Here is a 24106-nt window from a genome sequence, read left to right as displayed (position 1 = left end):
TCTGAAACTGCCGTGCATTCCGGAGAAACTCGGGGGTTTGACCAACATCGGGCTGTTGGACCGCATCCGAGCTGGCCACGGAAGACGTGCGGACAGTAGACAAGTGAGTTAAATCTTTATAATCATTTTGTTACTCTAGTGCAGGAGTTTCCAACCTTTTAGCTTACCCGGGCCACATAGGAAGAAGACCGTCCTATACTTAACATTAAACACACACACACACGAACACACACACACACACACACACACAGAGAGAGAGAGAGAGAGAGAGAGAGAGAGAGAGAGAGAGAGAGATAGATTTTTTTTTGGGGGGGGGGGGTACAGATCAAGCATCGTACGGCGGGAGTTTCAAATTTAAAATATCCAATTTATCGTTTACTGAACGGGTGATATGTGCTCACTTCCGTGGCCGCATTGATACTTGCTTTGGGCATGTATCGCCTGCCGACATCGCTACTCTATAGCGTGAAACGACACGACAGTCGCGCATGTTGTGCGGCATGTCCCGAATGTACCTGCAAGGGTCCTTCCGAAGATTTCCTGACAGTGACGAGTGTCATAAGCTATATAAAAGACCCTGATATTTATCTATAATATTGTAATTTGTGTTATTTTGGAGAGAGGTGTTGAAATGTTTTTATGTAGTAGTTTGGTAATCTTTGTGTATGTATAGCTAATCTTGTGATTCAAAAACACCTAATTTATGCCATACAATAAATGTATATGAATAAAAATCATTCCCGCATGTATGAAAGGTCACCACCTGAGAAATGAGCGACAGATTTGGTTGATCGTTTGTTGTTGCGTTCGTTGTTGTCAGGACAAGGTTCGTGTGAAAGAAAACGTTTTGGAAAATGCAACGCAAAAGTCGGAAATTAACATCAATTGCCGCTTGTATGAAATATCATTAGTTTAAGAAGCCTCGACAGATTTGGTTCAGTTTTGACTTTGAGGTGTTTGCAATTGTCAGGACAAGGTTTTTATGAAAGAAATTTTTTGGAAAATCAACCGGAAGAATCAGAAATTAAAATCAATTGTGAAAACTCATTTAAGAACGGTAAGAGCGATTTGGTTGATTTTATTTTTGTTGTGTTTTAATAAGGGAAAGCGTTGTTACCAAAATCTCGAAAAGATCTTGGTTTTACTTCAGTCTTTTACACGATACTCTACTGAACCTGTAGACAGAAATGGAAGTTGAGAGGGAGGGGTGGCGGTCAGGGGGAGGGGGAAAGAGGGTATGCACAGAGAGATGGTGGGAGAAGAGATGTATGGAGAGAATGGGGGACAAGGTATTTAGGATGTATATGCAATTCCCATATATGTTTAGTAATTGCTAAGTTTTGTCGGGTCCGCTATTAAGTAAATAAATTTCAGTGTGCATACTTTCTTTATCAAAGTCAGTCACTAATCGCGACATCTCTCACAATAGGGTTATTTAAATCCCTTTCTGATGAACCACACCAGCGACTGACGCCTATCTTGTGGGAATAAGTGAGAAAATTTGCTTGTTTGAAGTTCACCCTTACCATGAACGTTTGTTAGGTGGTATCTGCTGCGCGTCTCGGGTCGCGTTTCTTCTCCACTTTTCTTCCATACACTATACAAGGGGTATCATAAAGTTGCGATTAATACTTAAAAAATGAAACTGCATAATAAATTTTTATTTGTATGCAGGTACACGTCCATGGTACATATTGAAATCTCCGCGACAGAATACCTTAGCATGCCACTAGAGATTCTGCATCCCAGTTATAATTTGTGGTATCGTGCAGTAATTCGTTTTCAATAGCAGCAGAAACGTTGCATCTGTGTCAGGCAATTCAGACGGCTGAAGAAGTTACCTGGATTGGCTTATCACAACTGCATTTCCGTTGATACAGAAAAAGAATTATCGCACGACACTGCGCTGTGTGTCTAGACTGCGCCATTTAATTCCGGCGACATGCTTCGGTACTGTAGCGCGGAGATTTCAATGCAGGCATGTGCGCATCGCGTGTCATGCGAAGCCTGTTAACGCTGTTGTATGTGTTTGCGAATTGAGTAACTGAATACAATATGGGGTTGGCAGTCCCACAGTTACGTACATATGTTTGGGTAAACCGCCTAAAAACTACGCTTGGGTTGTCTGATTTCCAAATTCTCATACGTTATACAGGCGCGTCTATTTGACCCATAAATAAGACAGCCGATGGACCGTTGGCCTATTTCAGCTGTTGAGCGCTTTGCCAGTTTGCACACTGACATGACAGTGTTGTCAGTCCACACTGAAATGTACCTCGAAACTGGTTGAAGTTAGAATCACAATTCGAGGCGGTCTCACAGGTTCCTTTATCTAGCTCTGAGACACGAAGATAACTTAATTCTCAGAATTAGTGTTCTCGAATTCCATATTTAGATTTTCTATTTCTGCGAAGTAGATAAATATTTATAGATACACGGTCATTGAGGCCATGAAAAAAAAAAAAATCCAGTGAAGTTCGACGCCAGAGAAACAGCGTTGCTGCTGTAATTAATTTCGATGTGCCACGACATTTTCCGTAATCCTTTGCTGCAAATTTCACGGCAGGCGTCGCTGAATACTGTAAAGACTGAAGAGAAAATAATTTCTACTGTTTCTAAGATCATTTTTGTCGACCACCTCACAGCTGGTTTTATTACACCAATGTCATCTTGGTCATCTTGAGTTAGCGGGCCCACGTCGTAATATTGTCTTAGCTTAAAAATCTTGCGTAATATTCGCAGGGGTGCTCGGAGAAAATTTTTCCACACAAACGACTTACCATTTGGCGCTCCTAACCACCCAATCCCCCCCGCCAACGAATGACGCATGCAACAAAAGTGTGATCATGATCGGAACCTGTAGTTGAATAAAACAATTAAGCATTTGTGGTGTACAATATCATGTTTATGGATTACTCAACAATGCAGCACAATATGCACAAAACCTATCACTTATTCGCTGTTCATTCCCATCGACAGGTGCTGCTTGTTTCCGTTCACAGTCTGTGATAAGGTTCTCCAGGTACAAGTCTTGTGGAAAAACGCGGTATTCATGACTTATTTTTCGTGGCTGTTCCAGGTGTTCAAAGTTGAATTTGGTGGCTTTCCACAACACATCGCGTGTGCATTCGAAAGTTATTCCGAGAAGCGCATTGGGACTGCAACTGAAATAGTTCACCGTATTAACGACCGAGAGGCCTCGCTCGTGCTGTGTGTCCTATGTGACTCTTTTTGGATGGAGAGATCAGTCCTTGACAAAAAAAAGTGCCAGAAATGAAAACAGGTTCGCCTGAAATCGTACACCACGGCAGCTTGTGTCTAGAAACGATACGACTGTCCTTTGGCCGTGCGAACTTTCCTAGTGGGCAGAGGCTTACGTAAAGCAACAGGTTACTGACATACATGTGCTCAGAGCAGTCAACGCTTCAAACCTGACGCTCATCTCACCACACATTCGAACTGGCTAAATCGTAGCGAAACGAGGTGGTGGTTTGCAAAATGATCAATTTTTCTTCTTGGATCCATAAGTGAGGTAGAAATAAGACGGCCCTTTTCTTTTTATCCAGTATATTCATGATAATCTCTTATTACCCAAAACAAAGTGCCATAGAAATGACAGTGGCAGCGAACTCGACTGATTTGGTATCGTTCACGACACCTGACCGGTGGTACGTGATGGTTTGCTGGTCATGGTGGACAAGCGAGGCGGCTGTAGCCAGTAGTGCCTTCGTTGCCCCATTCGAATCCATTCAACGACGGCAAGTCTGCGCCTGTTGGTGCGTTGCAGCTGTCCACTGTTCGGCAGATGGGATCCTTCCCACAGGGTGAGTCTGAAGGAAGGTACGCTGGGGTAAGAGTGCGCCGCCAAACACTGCACTGCGAGACGCATGCGGTGAGCGAGCGACTGCTGTGCTGCCGTATTACTGTGCGAAACTGCGGACGCTGTTGCACCGTGGTTTAATTAGTAGTGCTGAGTACTGTTTCATGCGTCAACGCTGGGCACGTGGAAAACTGTTAAACACAAATTATACAGCCGTTTTGCGTAAACATTGCGGTATGTACCATTCTCCTGCACGCACCAGTTTAATTATATTTTTCATGTACGCCAATCGACTTATAGGTGTAAGAGAGAAAGAAGATATTTGCATAACTTTTTGTTTCTGTGCGATGTATGTAAAAAGCTGTATCTTGGTACAGTGCTCAGTGTGACTGAAGCCACTACTTTACTCCATGAATTATGAGTAACTAATGGAAGTGATTTTTTTATTGTCAGCTTGCTTGATTTTAAGAATAAGCTACGATAAATTCGAATGTTACAACGTTCTCTGATTTACACTTTGTATTGTTGGTGAGAAAAAAAAGCAGCAAGATTTTTGGATAGTATGCTATATAATAAAATAATTTACTTATACAACAGTTTGTTCGATACATGAAAATATCCAATTCCTTCCATGCTCTCACCGTAAACGCAACTCGTATCAGATGAAAGTGCACACATTGATATTGGCCCTTATTTTAAATAGAGTTCTCATCGCAAAAGAGGCCTTGCTCTATATTTTTGCAACGCTCATTTATTATGTAAAATGTTCATTAGTGGTCCTTATAATCGTCAGTCTAGGTTAGATCATAGTTTGGATGTGAGTTGAAGCCAACATAGGTATCTTCATAGTCTCTCGTTGTATCATACTAGCGATCCTGACGATGTTTAACAGTTGTTAAATGTGTGTGGGACTGGATATGCGTCCTAATCTGGGGTATCTCGGGTATTTTTTTGTTTTAAGGTTTTTAATTTTTTGTACACAATTACTTACTTCAGAATATACAGTGGTTTTTTGGGTGCTGTGAAAGAGCAACATAAAACTGACCATGTGAATAACTCTGACCATAAATCAATTCCAACATTCTTGAATGTCTGACCTTGAGACTTTATTGCAAATGAAACCTTGGTAGGGAAGTGAAGTCACTTAAAATGAATAGGTCAATGGGTTGGAGTCATTGCTATGAGAGTGTTGTCCAGATGCTGAATCTGATAGTATAGTAGCTTCAGTGACATTACTTTTATTAATTTTACCCTGCAAACAGGTACCATTACAAAGTTTCACTGAATGGAGATGGTGTAGTAGTTGCCCATTACAGGAACACGAATTTAAGCCCCAAACTGTGTGCCGAAAAGCAAGCTGGATTCATTGTATTTATATACTTATTGATACCAAACCTCTAATCTTCAGTGGTGGCTACAGTTCCAATTGAACACTATTCCTTAAGTTTGTTACTTGCTCCAAAACAATATTGTTTGTCAGATGCGAATTGTACTCAGATGTTTCGTGCAACTTATGGTGCTTGGTAGTATCCTAATCATAATTTGGAACTAGAACTTTCCTTACATACAGATTTTATGTTAAAACTGACTGTGTGTACAATATACAATCTTTGTTTAAAGTTGTGTGTGCTGAGAAACAGTGTGTATGGGAAAAACAGTGTCCTTAATGGTGTAAATACACTGCTGTTTTAGTTAAAAGTATCGTCAAGAAAGAAAGGGAAATAGTAATTTTCACAGCACAGTATTTTCTTTCTCATGGTCCATTTCAACAGAAAACCTCTGCAGTCCATTGTTTGAATATATGTCTCAGGCCCGTCTGAATGTGTAGATTGGAGAAGTGTGTAAAAATTTGAAGTTAAATTGGTCGAGAACTTTCCATGATTTTTAGTGGCAATGTTTCCCTTTTTTATATTAGTAAAGATAAAACAAAATGCATGTGCCTTTTGTAGTTCTATTTACATTTGTTTTCTTGTGTTGATCTGATCGTTCCATGCAATTACAGTTTCCAAAGGTGGCAGTGAGTATGTAAATGCATTTTCCAGATCTCGTCTGCCTATTCAAGTACTGTTTAACTGAGGCTAAATCACATCATTATTTTAAGTTCCTGCTAATGGTTTTGTGGTTTGGTTCTAACTGTACCTTTACTTTTATTACCCATACTAATTTTAAAATGAAAAATTATTCTGTTAGAGCTGTCTTGAGGGCTGTTGCCAGCATGAAAGTGTTCCACCGAGTACATGGGAACAACAGCACATCCTTCATGCAATGATTACTCATAAGTCTGAGCACTTCCTCACAAGCAAAATCAAGTAACATTTAGGATTGAACAATATGTGAGTGTGCCGATAGTTACACTTCTGCGCTATGAAGTGATTTGAGAGCTATGTGTGAGGAGGGAGGGGGGAGTAGTTATGTTTGTCACTCTGTGTGTAGCAGAGTAGATACATACAGGAAGACGTTTCATAGAAATATGAGAATTGTTACACGTTCTTCCCTTGGTGACTTAATGAACAGCTTACAGTCTGTGGGATGAATTGTAACCAACGACACTGGGTATCTACTTCATACAGTAACACAATGATGTTGCGTGTGGTATCATACATGCATGAACAAAACACTAGTCAATTCATTTTGGTGCTATATTAGTTTTTGGCGAGTCTAATCTGTAGCATAGCTCAAGGTCTAGGTTAGGTTGGAAAGTGACAGTTAGGCTGTGAGTTGGTGAAGCCAATGAATTTGAATAAGAAATCTTAGCAGCCGTGACATACTGACCTGTAGGTCTATTTTATGTTGAATTCGGTTGAGAGTTGGAAAAGTGGTGCCAAACGCTTAAGCTACCCCAATCTGTGTGTATGGCACCATGCATTAGCATCCGAAACTCTCAATCAGTTGTATAGTTTCTTCAATATGTAATTGGATCTATCAACATACAATAGTTGTTTTAAGTAGTTTAAAATATTGGAAAAAGTCACCATTTTAATACCACATAAAACTAGCTGCCAAGAATCCTTTGATTTCTTGATTTTTTAATGATTGAGAGATTTTATGTTTTTAACAAAGTTATTTCCAGAAAATGTTGCACACCATCAGTTGAAAATTTCATTTCCCATGGTCTTCAACAGGGTTTTCCCAAAGACAGACTATACATATTCACGTTCGTCAACTGACAGGAAGGAAATTTCACCAGGTGTAATCAATCCACCAAACATGTCACGACGAAGCTTACACCCTCGTACAATACCATCAGTTAGTGATCTTCGCAGGAAGTCTCCCACAAAGTTACATATTATGAAACGTGAAGTTGTGAAAAATGATGCAGCATCGAGATACTTCACTGAAACAAAATCTGATGGTGAGTATGTGATTCAGACTTACTTCCTTGGATATATTGTATGGATTAATTACTTGTACTGTTGATAACCATCACCAACTTTTCAATGAACATGGCACGGAAAAAATTGTCTTGCCGATAGATTAATATCATCATTAAATTTTGCTTTTCTTTTGATGAAAAATGTTACACACTGATGTAAATGATGTAGTGTCTTGATACACACAATTGAAGCAACTCTATTGTTATTTATTTTTAAAGTAACTCTGTTTTAAGTGAATAAATTGGAATACTTTTTGTTGGACAGTTTATCATCATTTATACCAAGCAGCCCTAACTGAAGGCCGTAGTCTGCCCCATTTTTTTGCATTGATAAACAGGCAGCTAAATTCAAGTGTTGGTTGCTTTTGATTCTTTTCGAATAAAGTATTCCCAAAAGTTCATTTGATAAAAACGGGTAGCTGAAGTGAAGTATATTGTATTGAATGAAGTGTGAATGGAGATGTAACAAATAACTAATGCTATTTAAATACTTGATGAAAATGTTGGTCTAAAACATATATCCAAAACACAATTAAGGTGTCAAAGCTGTCAGAAAAGGATGGCAAGTGTTTTCTGGAATTCAAGGAGGACTGTTTATTGTATGGACTATAAAATTTAAATTTATAATTGGCAAATACCAATCAAATATTATCTTAGCTGTGTGTGGACAGATGTGGATAACAAATGAGTTGTATCATGATGGTAATGTACCTACCCACACAGATGCTTTGGCAGTGGAGCACATGAGGTGTTAGAAGTAAAACCTTTATCCACCTATTCCTACATGTAAAGATATTAGACCTGAGGTTAATCTAGAGATGGCATGTTACTTCTACACAAATATTTTACAAACCTCTGAAGAACACATGTTACATTCAGTTCTCCATTGTTCAACCTACATGAACACTGGTATAAAGTTCACTGCTGAGATGGAGAGAGAAGTAAAATTACCATTATTAGATGATTTGCTTGAACGAAAATCATGTGAGCGGGCTCCCTGTGGGCCCGGGGATTAGAATAGGCCTGAGGTATTCCTGCCTGTCGTCAGAGGCGACTAAAAGGAGTCTCACACCTTTCGCCCTTTATGTGATGGTCCCCTGTAGGGTTTGGCCTCCATTTTTCAAAACTTTCCCAAAGAGTGAGCCAATTGGGGAAGGGTGCCGTACGTGGTACATTATGTCCATCGTGCATTGAGATTATCTTTAGCACACTTTCGTCGACGCATTGCAGTCCTGCTCATCCTCCATCTCTTGGGTGAGGACACTTTGCTGGGTCTCTTTTCCTCCACCCACTATGCAGTGTCGTTTTCTGCACTGACTATGATCGTGGAATTCTTTGCACCTCATATCCAGCTCGGTAACCAATCCGTCGCGGTGGGGCTGCCATGTACCCTGTTGGTTGTAGCCCCCTGACTGCACAGGGTTCGCTCTGCTGATGCCTGCGCCGTTAACTCCCAAAATATGCCCGTCACCCTGGGGCATTGGGGGACTCCTGGCATTGGGACTCCTGGCAAATGGCCTTTGCTGCGGCTGGGTGGTGCCCATGGGGAGGGTGGCATCAGGGCGGATGACACGCCATGAAGCGTAGTACATCATCTCTTGCTAGTGTCTGCCGCCAGCAGTCTGTAAGTGGGCAAAGTCTAACTTCAGTGCTAAGAAATATGACCTCAAATCATTCCCCTCCCTGGCCACACCAGGGGGGGAATGCCAGGCTAAGGATGGCAGTGAAGCTTATCTGCCCCGGTACCTTGTATATACAAGAGTTGGTGGGGAATCTTTCATGTCCATGAATCCTCTGTTTTTTGTGGAGCACTTGGAGGACAGGTTTCGGGAGGTGGAGGGCTTGTCCAAAATGCTCTCTGGGTCAGTCTTGATAAAAACAGCAATCTCTGCCCAGTCACGGGCATTACTCACTTGTGACAAGTTGGGGGATGTTTGTTACCATCACGCCCCATAAGAGCTTAAATATGGTCCAGGGTATTAAATTCCACAGGGACATTCTTTTGCAGCCTGACGGCGAGCTGCACACCAATTTAGAGCAGCGAGATGTTCATTTAGTCTGGTGCGTCCATTGGGGTCTGAGGAATAACCAGGTCGCCACCGGTGCCTTCATCTTGGGCCTTCGAGGTTGACACATTGGCCGAGAAGTTGAAGGTGATGGTCTGCTGCTGTGATGTCAAGCCATATATCCCTCCCCTGATGCAGTGCATTAAGTGCTGGAAGTTTGGCCATGTCCTCCCACTGTACATCCAGTGTCACGTGTCGAGATTGTTGACGTCCATCGCATCCCAATACTCCATGTGCCCCGCCTCCCATCTGTGTCAACTGTAGGGCATCATTCACCTTGCTTGCCAGACTGCCGGATTTTACAGAAAGAGAGGAAAATCGTGGAATATAAGACCCTCGACTGACTGACCTACACTGAGGCCAAGAGGAAATTTGAGGGCCTACATTCTATGGCTATGATCTCCTTTCCGCCGCAGTGAGAACAGTTGTCGCCCCATCAGCTCCTCGGATTCCTGTTGCCTCTCAGAACCAGAAGACTACACCTGCCCCCTTGATGGTGGGGCGCACTTCTCTCCCTGTTGCTCCCACACCATCTACTTCAGGAGCAACACCCCCACCCCTCTCCTCTCCCGCAACCATGGGGGATATCAGTCACCACTTCTGAGCCGGAGAAGTGTAAGTCTTCTTCGGTTCCTCTCACTAGAAAGGGGTCCCTTGGGTCACTCCCTTCCCAGGTTTCTGCTAGTAGGAAAGATGACACCTGCCAGTGGTGGTAGAGCCCAAAAGCAGCCACTACTGCTACTTACAAGCTCTGTGGATGAGGTGGAGATTCTGGTGTCCGCTGCGGACCTAGATCTCTCTCGTCCCTCAGACACAATGGATATAGACTGCTCAGGCAAAAAATCGGTGGCGGCAGGTGACCCTGAGGGTAAACTGCCTCATTGAATGTTCCATGTCTTCCTAGTCTCACAATGTCATCCTCCAGTGGAATGGTGGCGTTTTTTCCACTGCCTGGCTGAGATACAGCAACTGTAAAGCTTTACACGTGCTTTCTGCATTGCCCTCCAGGAAACGTGGTTCCCCGAAATGCGGGCCCGTGCCCTCTGCGACTATAAGGGATACGACAGGAACTGTAGTGACTGTAATTGAGTGTCAGGTGGAGTTTGTGTCTATCTCCTAAACTCCGTCTGTAGTGAACCTGTGCCCCTTCAAATCCCTCTTGAAGCTGTGGCTGTCAGAATAAGGAGAAAGCAGGAAATAACTGTCTGCAATGTATATCTTCCTCCAGACAGTGCAGTATCCCTGAATGTATTAATTGCATTGATTGATCAACTCCCTAAACCTTTCCTACTTTTGGAAGATTTTAACACTCATAACCAACGTTGTTTGTAAGTTGCTGGAACATGTGGTGTGTCTGTGGTTGGGTTGGGTCCTGGAGTCACGTGGCCTACTGGCTCCATGTCAGGGTGGCTTCCACCAGGGTCGCTCTACCACTTGTATCCCTCGAGTCTGCCATCCAAACAGCCTTTTATAGATGCCAGAATCTGGTTGCAGTCTTCTTTGATTCATGAAAAGCATGTGACATCACATCGTTGCCACGTTACACAAGTGGGACCTTGGAGGCCCGCTCCCGATTTTTATCCAGAATTCTCTGTCGCTTCGTACTTTCCATATCCAAGTTGGTGCCTCCCAAAGTTCCCCCATATCCAGGAGAATGGGGTCCCGCAGGGCTCTCTATTGAGTGTCCTCTACCTTTAGTGGCCATTAATGGTCTAGCAGCAGCAGTAGGTGTGTCTGTGTCACCTTCTCTGTATGCAGACGATTTCCGCATTCTGTACTGCTCCACCAGTACTCATGTTGCTGAGTGGCGCCTGCAGGGAGCCATTCACAAGGCACAGTCATGGACTGTAGCCCACGGTTTCCAGTTTTCGCCTGAAACGTCTTGTATGCACTTCTGTCAACATTGTGGCGTTCATCCAGAACCAGAACTTTACCTTAATGACGATCCACTCACTGTAGTGGAGACATATCGATTCTTAGGACTGGTTTTCAATGCCCGATTGACTTGGCTTCCTCACCTTTGTCAGCTTAAGCGGAAGTGCTGGCAGCACTTCAATACTCTCCGCTGCCTGAGCAACACCAACTGTGGTGCAGATCGCTCTACGCTGCTGCAGCTCTACAGAGCCCTTGTTCAATTCTGCCTTGACTATGGGAGTCTGGTTTATGTTTCGGTGGCACCCTCAGTGTTGCATTTACTCGATCCAGTGCACCACAGTTGTTCGCCTAGTGACAGGAGCTTTTAGGACAAGTCCAGTGACCAGTGTCCTAGTGGAGGCCGCAGTCCCTCCATTGTAGGTTAGGCATGCACAACTGCTGGCCAGTTACGTCGTGCATGTTTATAATTCTCCTGTGCTTCCGAATTACCATCTCCTTTCCCCACCCGCGGCAGCCCGTCTCCCGCATCGGCGGCCCAGGTCAGGGCTAACAATTGCAGTTCGCTTGCGATCCCTTCTGTCTGAACTGGAGTCCTTCCCTTTACCACCTATACATCAGGTCCATTCACATACATATCCATGGTGTACACCTTGGCTGCAGCTTCGCCTGGACCTTTCATATGGCCCTAAGGACTCAGTTAACCCTGTGACTCTCCATTGTCACTTCCTCTGTTCTCGACATGTACCGGGGCCATGAAGTGGTTTACACTGATGGCTCGATGGAAGATGGTCACGTTGGCTTCGCCTATGTTCATGGAGGACATGTAGAATAACACTCCTTGCCCGATGGCTGCAGTGTTTTCACTGCAGAACTGGCAGCCATATTTTGTCATTTTGTCCTCGTGAACACATCCGCTCATGCCCAGGAGAGTCATTTCTCCTGTGTGCTGACTCCTTGAGCAGCCTACAAGCCATCAACCAGTGCTACCCTCATCATCCTTTGGTAGCAACCATCCAGGAGTCCATCTGTGCTTTGGAACGGTCCAGTCGTTCAGTGGTGTTTGTCTGGACCCTAGGTCATGTCTGAATCCCAGGCAACGAACTTACCGACAAGCTGGCCAAACAGGCTTCGTGGAAACCGCTTCTGGAGATAGGCATCTCTGAATCTGACCTGCATTCTGATTTACGCCACAGGGTTTTTTGGCTTTGGGAGACGGAATGGCATAACAGTATGCATAACAAACAGTGTGTCATTAAGGAGACTGCGAATGTGTGTAAGTCTTCCATGCGGGTCTCTCACAGGGAATGAGTTGTCCTCTGCCTGCTCCGGATTGGCCACACTTGGGGCGACCCAAGGTTACCTCCTGCGCCATGAAGACCTGCCTCAGTGTCAGTGCGGCACCTAGTTGACAATGGCCCATATATTGGTGAGCTGTCCTCCTTTGGCTGCCCTGTGACAGATTCTTCAGTTACCGGACTCGTTGCCATTAATTTTAGCTGACAACGCCTCATCAGCTAATTTAGTCTTACGTTTTATACGTGATGTGTTAGGGGATTTATCATTCTATATAAGTTTTAGCGTATGTCTTGTCCCTTTGTGTGCTCTAATACTTTTAGGCTGGATGTTTTAATGTGTAGCAGATTGGCTGGCTTTTCCTTTATATTCTCGTGGTCGGCCAGCCACGGTCATCTGCTCTCTTGTTTTTACCCCTTCTACCTGTTTCTTGCTTCTTTCTGTGGCTTTCTTTACCTGTTTTGTCCATAGTAGTGTTGGTTGTCCTACTGTCGTTCTTCTGGTCCTTCCTTTCTCCTGTACGTCTCCTTTTTTTTCCCCCTCTTCTTTCCCTTATGTAATTATTTTACTGGGAACAAGGGACCGATGACCTCACAGTTTGGTCCCTCCCCCCCCCCCCCCCCTCCCCCCTTTCTTTTAAACCAACCAGCCAACCAATCTTATGGGTGGCTCACCAGCTCAATTTACTGTTAGTATCTCAGTGCTGAAAACTTTCATAAATTCAGTCCAAAAGGGATCAAGTTTTAAGAGGCCGATGAAAGCTCTTTCTAACAAGGACCAGCTGGACGTTTGGAAGAACAGCTGTAGTAAACAGGATATTAAGTTAGCCATCATTAATAAATGAAAACATGGAAATACTCCATCTGATCAATGAAAACATGGAAATACTCCATCTGATCAGCCTGTCACATTTCTTTTTTTCTTTCTTCATAACTGCATAAAAGAAAAAAAGTTCTTGTCAAAGATGGATACAGTCTGTTTTCAGACAACCCAAGAAAATTCTAGGTGCTGTGCCCACTGAAAGACAGCCTTGGTCTCCATTTTTCTGGGATTGTAATGTTTTTTGTCAATGCAGTAGAAGCTACATTGGTTAGTCAGTACGTAAGATTTCTGAATGCTACAGAGACCACTAATGTCGCATTAATTTCATAGTTCTGACAAATCTGTTGTTGCTGAACACAGCCTTACAAGCATATGCTGCTACCATAGGTGAGAATGTTTAGTTAAACACAATTGTTTAATGAGGTGAATGGGATGAGAATCTTTATCGCGTGCTGCTACATACTGGATCTCAGTCATCAAAGAAGCTCTTGAGATCAGATTGTGCAATAACAGCTTTTAGTTAGTTCAGAAGTGCATGGAATCAGGCACTCTGTGCTGAGAGCTACAGAGAAATAAGCTGAGTTAACTAATAGTCCAGCATTCTGACAGAATCAGCATTGCTACAGTTGTACTTCCTTCATAGAGATAGAGATAATCTCCGGAAGCACGCAGAAGTTCTGTGGTGTCTGCATGACATGTATTTGTTTGACAGTTAAGCGGCGGTGGTGGTGGTGGTGGTGGTGGTGGTGGTGACAGAGGAAGTCATTGAAAGCTTTAGTAGACAAACAAATCTGAAACAACAAGAAAACTGGGAAATATTTATTTAGAAATCTACTCATTGGAAAAATGTTTCAGAAGTGCATTGAACTGAGTAGAATAAATGCATGATTTTTTACTGAAAATCACCCATTTCACGTGGAGAAATTTTTCCATTTCTCGTTCTGGTACAATCCAATATACCTTGGGCAATTAACATCTTCCTGCAATATTTCTGAAGATAAAATCTCTTTGTTAATAGTTCCACATTCTTCTCACCTAAGCATGTTTTTTCATTGCTGTGATATCCTCGAAGGTAACACTATTTCTTCTGTTACCTTATTTAATGGTGTAGCAGGCACAGTATAGTTGTAATCCACTAGAATATTGTAATTGCATTCCATTTTTAATTTTTTCTCCCTGCCATTGGAGAAACGTAACATGGAAAAATGTCATGTAGCCCCCCTCCCTCCCTCCACTATGGTTTTGAAGCACATTCATATGCAGAAAGTTTGTACAAATTTTAAGTCTTCAGTATCATGGTGTTCTTATGCATTTGAATTGAAAACCTGTGATTTATTGTATTATAAAATAAAGCGCTATAAAATAAAGCACTATAATATACTCTACCCACAATGATACTACAGCAGTGTCAAAATGTATTTAGATGAGAAGAAACTGGAACTGTAAGCATTTATACTTCTGCAGCTACTACTTGTTGCTGAAGTTGGTATCGTGGATTGCCTACATTCCCACTTGTTACCTGTGCTTGTCATCGTCTTTAAATTAGGACCTCAGAAATGACTTCGGACAAATCTTTTAAGAGTACATATTACCTTGGCCCGTGTGCTTTAATTTCTGCTAACCACGTGCAGTGGGTAGTAATCATTTGAGAATGACTGCCACGTGTGCTGTCAAACTGCTACTAGCAACAGAACCAGAAACAGATAGCTCCATGCAGTGTGTTGAATAAAACTAGTTTTGTAAAAGTGAAGTTTTATGTGCCATTTAGGCAAATATCATTTCACATGCCTTGCATAGTACAAGGAAAGACGGTGGTAACAGAATAACATTAAGTAGGGAGTAAGTCACACAACATATACTGTGCATGGATGTTTAATTTCATATGTGCAAGCATTAAACAGAAGGTGTAGAATATGAGAAAAAAGGTGTGATGATAAGTAAGATTTCATGTGCTGTGGACAGGGTCTTTTTTGGCGTCACGGGTTGGCTGTGGCAAGGCCATCAAGGATGAACCACTCTCCCCTAGAATGAAAACAAGAGACAAGTGTGTTTTGTGACAAAATATATAGTAATCTTTGAGGTCATCTTGAGCCTTCGAGGCATATGTCATTTGAAAAGTTGTTCTGCTCTTAATTCATAGATCACTCAAATGATCTGTACACTCATTCAAGGAAATATTGGTTTGTAAAAGGAAAGTAGTGGACATGGTTTCTTTTGTGACATGAGAAGAAGTTACCTTATTTTCTTCAGTAACAGCTGGAGAATGTGAAGAAGTAAAACCTTTTCTTGGCTACACACGGGACTTTAGAGCTGCTGATAAGCAGGAACTCTACTTTAAGACAATCAAATAAGGTGACTGGAAGAAAAAAGTAAATACATCAGATGTTACATCAGGTAATAGATCTCAAGAAGTGCTCTGACTCGGCTTCAACTACAATAAACGAGCCAGCAGCTACATTAACCATAAACTAACAAGAAAACAGGCAGACCATATAGTCAAAAATGTGAGTGACTTATAGTTACAGCTATAAAAAATGAATTGATTATATTCCACAGTGAAGGGAAACCTACGGAGATGTGGAATGAGTAAAGTTACATATTAACAAGCAGGTGTTGGAAACTGTATTAATATTGGACTGTTGTGAACCACGTGTACTTAACAAAGTACAGTTAATGGGGAAGCAGCTAATTTGTTCAGGCTGCTGCTTTCTCAGCTATATTAAACAGCTGTTGATTATTTTCTTCCATCAGCTTAATATCAACCTGAAGACATATCTACTGTAGAATAGCAATTATGTGCCATGAGTAGTAGTACCTGTTAACAATCAGCACTGAGACTTTGTATGCAGCTGATAGGAATTTAAAATCCTTTAATATAGATTAGCAGATAATTGTATTGGTGACTAGGTATTTTAATTTTCATAATTTATAGGATTCAAAATTTCCTTTTTTTTCTGATTGGAACATGCTGACATCTTTGTCACAAAATACTGATCTTCTCTGTGCTATAGACACAGGCAACACCCAAATGGAAATTATTTTGTGATGTATTTTGATCATGGAAATCATTTTGGTGAAAAAATTTTTTAGAACCATCGTGCAGCATGGTGTTGGAACATTGTGTGTCACAGGCAACTGGGATATTGGCTTGATTGACCGTATCGCAATGATGGTAGTAACATCTCAAAAAAGCCAGCCACAAGATGTGCTGCACCCTGATAAGGTGCTTGGCCATTGAGGTGGAACAGTCAGTAGTGGACAACCTGTGGGGAACCTGCTGCACCTCAGTTGTATAAGGCTTACTCAGGCATGTGGGCTCTGTCTAAATGGACCCTTATTTCCGTAACTGCTTGTGGGACCAAGATGGAACCCTAGAAGTCTTCTCCTCCTAGTGTGATGGGTGTATTGCCCGGGAGTACTTGCATCCTCTCATCCAAAAGAATGAGAGAGGATAGCCCTCTGATAATAAGAAAAAGTCAGCTGTGAATAACAGGGCTCATGGAGTCATAAAGCAACTTGTTTCTGGCGTTCAAGAGGAGGGAGGGGACGTTTGAGAAAGTGTCCACCTTTTATGCCCATAAAGCGTGTTTTAAACACTTACGTAATACTATCTTGCTAGTCAAAACTAATTGGTGAAAGAAAGTTGAACTTCTCAAGAAATTGCACAAATTGGGTGAATATGATATCGTTGTTGAGATGCAAATCTCTCAACTGAAGCAAGGGTGTGGTCATATGCCATGATATCATGGATATGGACATAGTGGAGCTGAAACGAGAATGGATATTCCAGAGTATAGTCGATCTGGTGCAACGAATGTGAAGGAGTAATGGAGAAACTGAAAAGACTGCCACTTTGTTTGTCACCTTCATTTCTCCAACAGTGCCTGAACATAATATAGCAGGATTCCATTAACTTACAGTTCGACGTTGCACACCAAACCCTATGTGGTGCTATAAATGCCAGTGTTTTAGCTGTACTACCATGAGTTGTGGAGGTGAAGCGACCTGTGAGAATTGTGGAAAAGCAGCCTACGATGCTGGGACTGATTGCTCATCTCCAGTGATCTGCATCAATTGCGACGGAAACCACCTAGTCTGGAGCTGAGACTGCCCTTCTTTTGCTGAGGAACATAAGGTATAGGAATTAATGTGTCCTAGTGCCCTATGCTGAAGCCCGAAAAGAATATAAGACAACGAAACCCCCTATCTTTCCACACCATATTCTTCCATGCTGCAGAACTCTGTTCCCAAGGTGGACACTTTGACACATATGACAGTCACGTGCCAAAATCCACCATAAGCACCTGTACTTGCATGTGAACATGCCAAGGCAAAGCGAGTAAGGGAAAATCAATCCAAGCAGCTGCAACAAAAAGGACAAGCAGCAGTTCATGGTGAGCATCCAGAAGGCACACGGAAAGCAGTGCCCCCCAACAACCACTTCTCCCCTCATCTTCAAAGAGACAGTACATGGGAAAGGATTACAACGTTTGGTTCAAAAGCTGTCCTGAGCATCATCAGATGTCATTCTGGCATGCCTGATTGATGAGGAGGGCATTACAGATTTCGATGCCTCAGATCCGGGCAGTCGCTCAACTCCCTCTCACTCTAAAAGTACATCACCTCCCTTGTGCAAAGCTAGGGGTAAATTAAAATCACATCAATGAAATAGCTCCCAAACTACAGTGGAACATCAGTGGGTTTAGGACTCACGTGGAGGAACTGAAACTTGTAGCGCAGGAACACTCCTTGTGCTTGTGTTGAGAAAAAATGCATTTTAAAGATACTGATGTCCCTGTGCTAAAGGGCTGTACGCTATATTGCAAGGATTGCCTGATGGGGGAAGGAGCCAAGGCAGGGGTTGCTGTGCTTGTCACTAACGTGCACTACTCCTCTACTCTCCTCCTGGCTATTGACCTGCAAGCAGTTGCTGTTGAAATTGGTGTCAGAGGATCACTGTTTTCTCATTGTATTTACCTCAGCCATATGAAATACTCACTCTCACAGATCTCATAGAACAACTCCTCTGCCCATTTCTTTAATGCCCATTATATCTTGTGTGGCTCGACCTCTACTTGCCCACTGGGTCATGATGACTCATGAGCTTTGCATCCTCAAAGTGGGTACAATAATGTGCTGCTACTGGATCATTCTTAGCCATCAACCTCTCTTTCTGCTCTCCTGCCCTCATGAAAAGTTATTGACTATCTTCATTCCAGTGACCACTCCCCATTTCGCATTCAACTAGTGGGTGGAGCATTACCCAAATGAAAGCCACCATAATGGTTGATTAGCAGGGCTAACTGGACACTGTTCAGCCAGCTGGCTGTGTTTGAACACCAAAACAGTGTCCAGGAATGGGTGGACCACTTCACACGAATGATCCATCATGCTGCTGACTTATCCATCTGAGTCATCAGGTCATATTTAGAGGCAACCATACTATGGTGGATTGATAAATATCACTCAGCAATCTGGGAAAGGCATGCAGCTTTGTGACATTTAACATGCCGTCCAACAGGAGAAAACCTTAAGAGTCTTTCGGGTCGTAAGAGCCAAAGCTCGAGTGTAATTAAGGAGACCAAGAGCTGGTCATGACAAGCATACGTGAATGCCGTCAACCATCCCATTTGTGCTTCGAAAATATGGGAAGCTATCGGGATTTCCAGTAAACACAGTTGTCTACCAATGGCAGGAGTGCTGAAACAGGGGTGTCTCCAAACAATGCCTGCAGACATCATTCAGTGGCAGAGCATCTTGGAAAGACTACTGCTAATTCCAGCCAGGATCCAGCATCTTGCCACTGCCGTGAGACTCTAGAGGGGTATACTGGACTACAGATCCACCAATTCTGAGTCTGACAACTGATCTTTCTCCATGTGAGAGCTGGAATCAGCACTGTCTGATACTCTTGATACTGCACCCGGTCACGATCAAATCAGGTACTGCATGCTTCGACATCTACCAGCAGCGTAAAAGGAAATCTTCCTTGAGTGTTTTAATCTTATAGGGCCGGTAGGCTACTGCCCCAACTCATGGAGGGAAGCAATTCTGATACCTTTCCTCAACCAGGAAAGGACTGCACATCTCCCAGTAGTTACAGGAGTTGTGTATTAACAAGCTGTGTAGGAAAGACCGTCGTGTGGCCTGGTTGTTAGAGATCAGGCAATTCCTTAGCTGCTCTTGTGTGGAGTAAGGAGATTTCGGTCCACTGGCGACAACTTGACCCTGCTAGAGGTGAGTACTGAGCAGTCTTTTCTACATAAACATCACTATTTTCATATTCTTTGATACCACTAACGCATATGACACTACTTGGAGATACAGTATTCTCGTACAATTGCATCGGTGGGGCTTTCGTGGCCACTTCTCCATCTTCTTACGGTCTTTCCTGTCTTGTCGGTTTTTTAGGACTTGAGTTAGTGGCGCGCTATCAGAATGTTTTGAGCAGGAGAATGCTGTCCCTCAGGGCAGTGATTTAAGTGTTACCCTCTTTGCCATAGCATATCCATAAGCAGTATCAGGACTACGGTAAGGAGTCCTGTAAAATGCTCCTTATTTGTGGACAATTTTGGTATTTTCTTTTCCTCCTCCAGTGTTACAACAGTGAGCTGTCAGTTGCTGCTTACAGTGCGAAGGTTGGACAAATGGGCTGCAAGGATGAGTTTTCAGTCTTCTGCAGATAAGTGTGCGTGTGCACGCTTATTTTAATCACTCTCATCATATTTTTATTTACCGGCCTAGCTTATGAGAGACACCATTCTACAGTTTGGAGACTCTGTGAGGTTTCTGAGCCAAATTTTTGATTTCAAATTATCATTGTTAGCACACCTGAAAGACCAGAAAGCTCGATCGAAGGTGTGCTGAAGATCATAAAGTGGCTTAACCACAGACCTTGGGGAGCAGACAGGGCAGTGTCTGCTCCAGTTTCATGGGGCTTTTGTGTGTTCACGGTTAGACTATGGATGCACAGTATATGGGTCAGTGAGAGGCCTTCCTTACCTGAAGATGGTTGATGCTCTCCACCACGAGGGGATTAGGCTAGCCCCATACCCAACCTCTGTGCATAGGCCTGGGAGCAGCCATCTGGCAGCAGTTCCATTGTTAGTCAGGTGTGTAAGTTCCTCACAGCTCCAACTTCACCCACATACCATACTGTTGCTCATCTGCCTCTGGGATGCCTTTCCTCCAGTTGTCCATGAGTAGCGATGTTGTTTTGGGATCCACATGCAGCGTATGCTGGAGTCACTCGGTGTGGTGTGAGTATAATCACAAATCCAGGGTTTTAACTGTCTGCTGCCCTGGTTATTGCAGAGGCCCAGAGTAATTTCAGACTTGCTGCAGTACATTAGAGATTTCACTCCTGCTTCTGTTTTTCATGGGATATTTTCTGACATTTTAAATGTGCACCATGACTATGTAGCTGTCTTTACAGATGGATCAAAACAGGGGGACTCAGTTGTTTGCTCTGTTTTCCTGAATTGTGTCCTAAATGTCTGATTGCCTCAAGAGTTCACTGTGTTCAATGCAGAACTATATGTTATCTTATGGGCACTGCAGCAGATAACGTGTTCTCCCAGTGATAAATTTATCATCTGTTCCAATTCCCTGAGTGCTCTTCACACTCTGCAACACTTGTACCCAGCAGGCAAAAGTGGTCCAGAGCATCCTCAATTCCCTCATCCAATTAAAATGACTGATGGAGGTGTATTTCAGCTGGGTATCAGGGCATGAAAGGGCAGATCCAGCAGCCAAGGAGGCATGTTGTGATCCTCAATTATTTCACTGTGCTATTCCCCTGCATGCTATAGCCTTGCTGTTAAGGTACAGAGTCGCGCATCGATGGGAAAATGAGTGGCTGGAAGGGACGGGCAATAAGCTCTGTCCAGTAAAGCCCACAATGTGGCCGTGGGAGATCCTGCACACACATCGACAGGACAAGGTTCTCCTTACTCGTTTTCACATAGACCACAGCCCTACAGTGCATGGCGTCCTATTCCGGTGAGAGGACCCTCCAATGCGTGCTGCTTGTGGTGTACAGATCACACATTTTATTGGACTGTTTTATTTTATGACCAGTGTGCCAAGGAAGTTTTTCTGATGGATCTGCCCTCTTTTTAAGTAACATTCAAATGAATTTTGTTTGAATTTTAAAGTTTTGTGAATTGTCCAATATTTTTCTCAAGGTTTTAGGGAGATAGTTCTCATGTGTTAACAGGGTGACTGGCTTATCCATGTTTTTTGGAAATGGTGAGCCAGTTACATTTCTCTTTGCCTTTCTTGTTGCTCCATTATCATTTTACTTGTGATGTACTTCCATGTATACATTCATTCACTGTTGTCTAAGTGTGTATGATCAAATTATTGTAATTTTATCCAAACTCATTTGTTTTAATGTATGTTAGGGCACTGATAACATTGCTGTTAAACACTGTTGAGTCGTTGAGTGCCCGTAAACTGATAACCAACCGGTTGTGTTTGTTTTGAAATTGCATTTTAGGAGTCTTCACAGAGTAAAGCGCCCTATACTACATGATCAAACTATTTGTCAAACTTCTCCAAGTTAGTCAAATATTTGATCATGCACAGCAGTTTCATTTGTTTGTCAAACTTGGAAGGTGTTTGAGAGAAATTTTGATTGACAGCATAGTTAACAAGATCGACGGATGTTATTTGTGTCGATGTTTTGCCCCACATTATTAGCGAAAGTCTTACTACAATTTATCTCACTGTGTCGTGAGTTCCCACAACTATGGAAACATGGTAAAGGATAAAAACAAAATAGCTCTGGTGAGTACCAAAATGGTAGAAGTGTTGTCTTCCTCAGCCACATATTGCGCAAGAGGAGGTGAAGAAGGAAAATCCAGAATGAGATTTTCACTTTGCTGCAGAGTGTGCGCTGATATGAAACTTCTTGGCAGATTAAAACTGTGTGCGGACTGAGACTCGAACTCGGGACCTTTGCCTTTCGCGGGCAAGTGCTCTACCAACTGAGTTACCCAAGCACAACTCGCGCCCTGTCCTAACAGCTTTACTTCCGCCAGTGCCTCGTCTCCTACCTTCCAAACTTCACAGAAGCTCTCCTGCGAACCAACAAGGCAAAGGACCTGAGTTAGAGTCTCGGTCCGGCACGCAGTTTTAATCTGCCAGGAAGTTTCAAGAAGAAAATTGTCTACCCACGACATAAGTGATAGGGCAATAAAATAAAAAGAATCTAAGCTCTCCGGTACTTCCATGGGTGATACAGATGTCCCACATTGTGTGGTATTTTAGTGAACTGAAATTAGAGGACCAAGTAAAAGAGCATAAATTTTACTTGTATTTTTGAATACGAGGGAAAGGTCTTGGTTATGAACTTATTCACCTTCATTCAGAAAAAGGCTCTGAGAGTAATGTTTCCTTTATCAGATGTTCATCAGTATATTTCTGTCTCAATTTCAAATCATTTCCTGAACCAATTTTTGGTTTTGTTTTGTTATTTAGTTGTTGTCGGTGGTCTGAAGATTGGTTTGATGCAGCTGTCCATGCTACTCTGTCCTTTGCAAGCTCATCATCTCCAAATAACTACAGTGACCTACATCCTTTTGAACCTACTTACTGTGTTCATCTCTTGGTCACCCTCTACTACTTTTACCACCTCCTCCCCCACTTCGCTCCAATACTAAATCAATGGTCTTTTGCTGTCTCACGAAGTGTCCTACTAACCAATGTCTTCGTCTAGTCGAGATGTGTGATATTCCCCTTTCATACAAGGATACGCTCCAGACCAAAACCTTCAGAAAAGAGTTTCCAACACATACATATATATTCAGTGTTAACAAATTTTGCTTCGGAAACATTTTCCTTATCATTGCCAGTCTATATTTTGTATACCACTGTACTTCGGCCATCATTTATTTTACATCCCAAATAGCAAAACACGTGTACTGCCAGATGGCTATACATTGAGATAAGTCATGGGATGGCGTTATGCACATATACATGGCGTTATGAACATATACAGATTGGGGTAGCATCGTGTACACAAGGTGTAAAAATGCGGTGCATTATTGGAGTTGTAATTTTTAATCAGATGATTTATGTGAAAAGCTGTCCGATTTAATTATGGCTGCAGGATGGAAATTAACACTTTGCATGCAGAATGGTAGTTGAAGCTAGATGCATGGAACATTCCACCTCGAAACTCATTAGGGAAATTAATATGCTGAGGTCCAAGAATACCAAATTTCATGCATTACTTCTCACCACATGCAACGCAGTGGTTGATGGCCTTTACTTAATGACTGAGAACTGCAGCATTTGCTTATAAGTTGTCAGTACTGATGGACAAACAACACTGGTTGAAGTAACCGTAGAAATCTATGTGAGACATTTGACTGTTAGGACAGTGTAGTGAAATTTGGCTTTATTGGTCTATGGAATCAGATGAGTGACATAAGTGCCTTTGCTAACGGCACCACGTCAGCTGCGGCACCTCTCCTGGGTTCGTGACCATATCATCGAGTGTTTACATGAAATGGACTGTGTCATCTGCTCCAGTTGAACCAATCATTGCGTGGATGTGGTTATGTTCGGCTACTTTGAGACAATTGGCAACCATTCAGCAATGGAATTTTTATGAATGACAATGCCCCATGTCACAAAGCCACAATTTTTCATGGTTGGTTTTCAAGAACGTTCTGGACACTTCGAGCAAATGATTTTGGCCAACCAGATCTACCAATGTGAATCCCATTGAACATTTATGGGACATGATTGAGAGGTCGATTCGTGCATAAAATCCTGGACTGGCAACATTTTTGCAATTATGAGTGGCTATAGAAGCAGCACGGCTCAGTATTTCTACAAGGGACATTT

General features: G+C 42.7%; 1 protein-coding gene across 3 annotated transcripts in view; it reads left to right on the top strand.

Annotated features, from left to right (window-relative positions):
* LOC126236181 (klaroid protein-like) overlaps nt 1-24106 on the top strand; it is a 171422-nt gene that overhangs the window by 76171 nt on the left and 71145 nt on the right. For all 3 annotated transcript variants that reach the window (XR_007544884.1, XM_049945279.1, XM_049945278.1), the window contains one exon: nt 6943-7172. Coding sequence is in view for 2 of the 3 variants with exons in the window: in XM_049945279.1 (XP_049801236.1) it covers nt 6943-7172 (230 nt within the window). In the remaining variant the exon portion in view is untranslated. The remainder of the gene's footprint in view (nt 1-6942; nt 7173-24106) is intronic.

This window comes from Schistocerca nitens, chromosome 2 (assembly GCF_023898315.1).
Source record: "Schistocerca nitens isolate TAMUIC-IGC-003100 chromosome 2, iqSchNite1.1, whole genome shotgun sequence".
Lineage (NCBI taxonomy): Eukaryota > Metazoa > Arthropoda > Insecta > Orthoptera > Acrididae > Schistocerca > Schistocerca nitens.
This window is presented reverse-complemented; position numbering and strand designations above follow the sequence as displayed.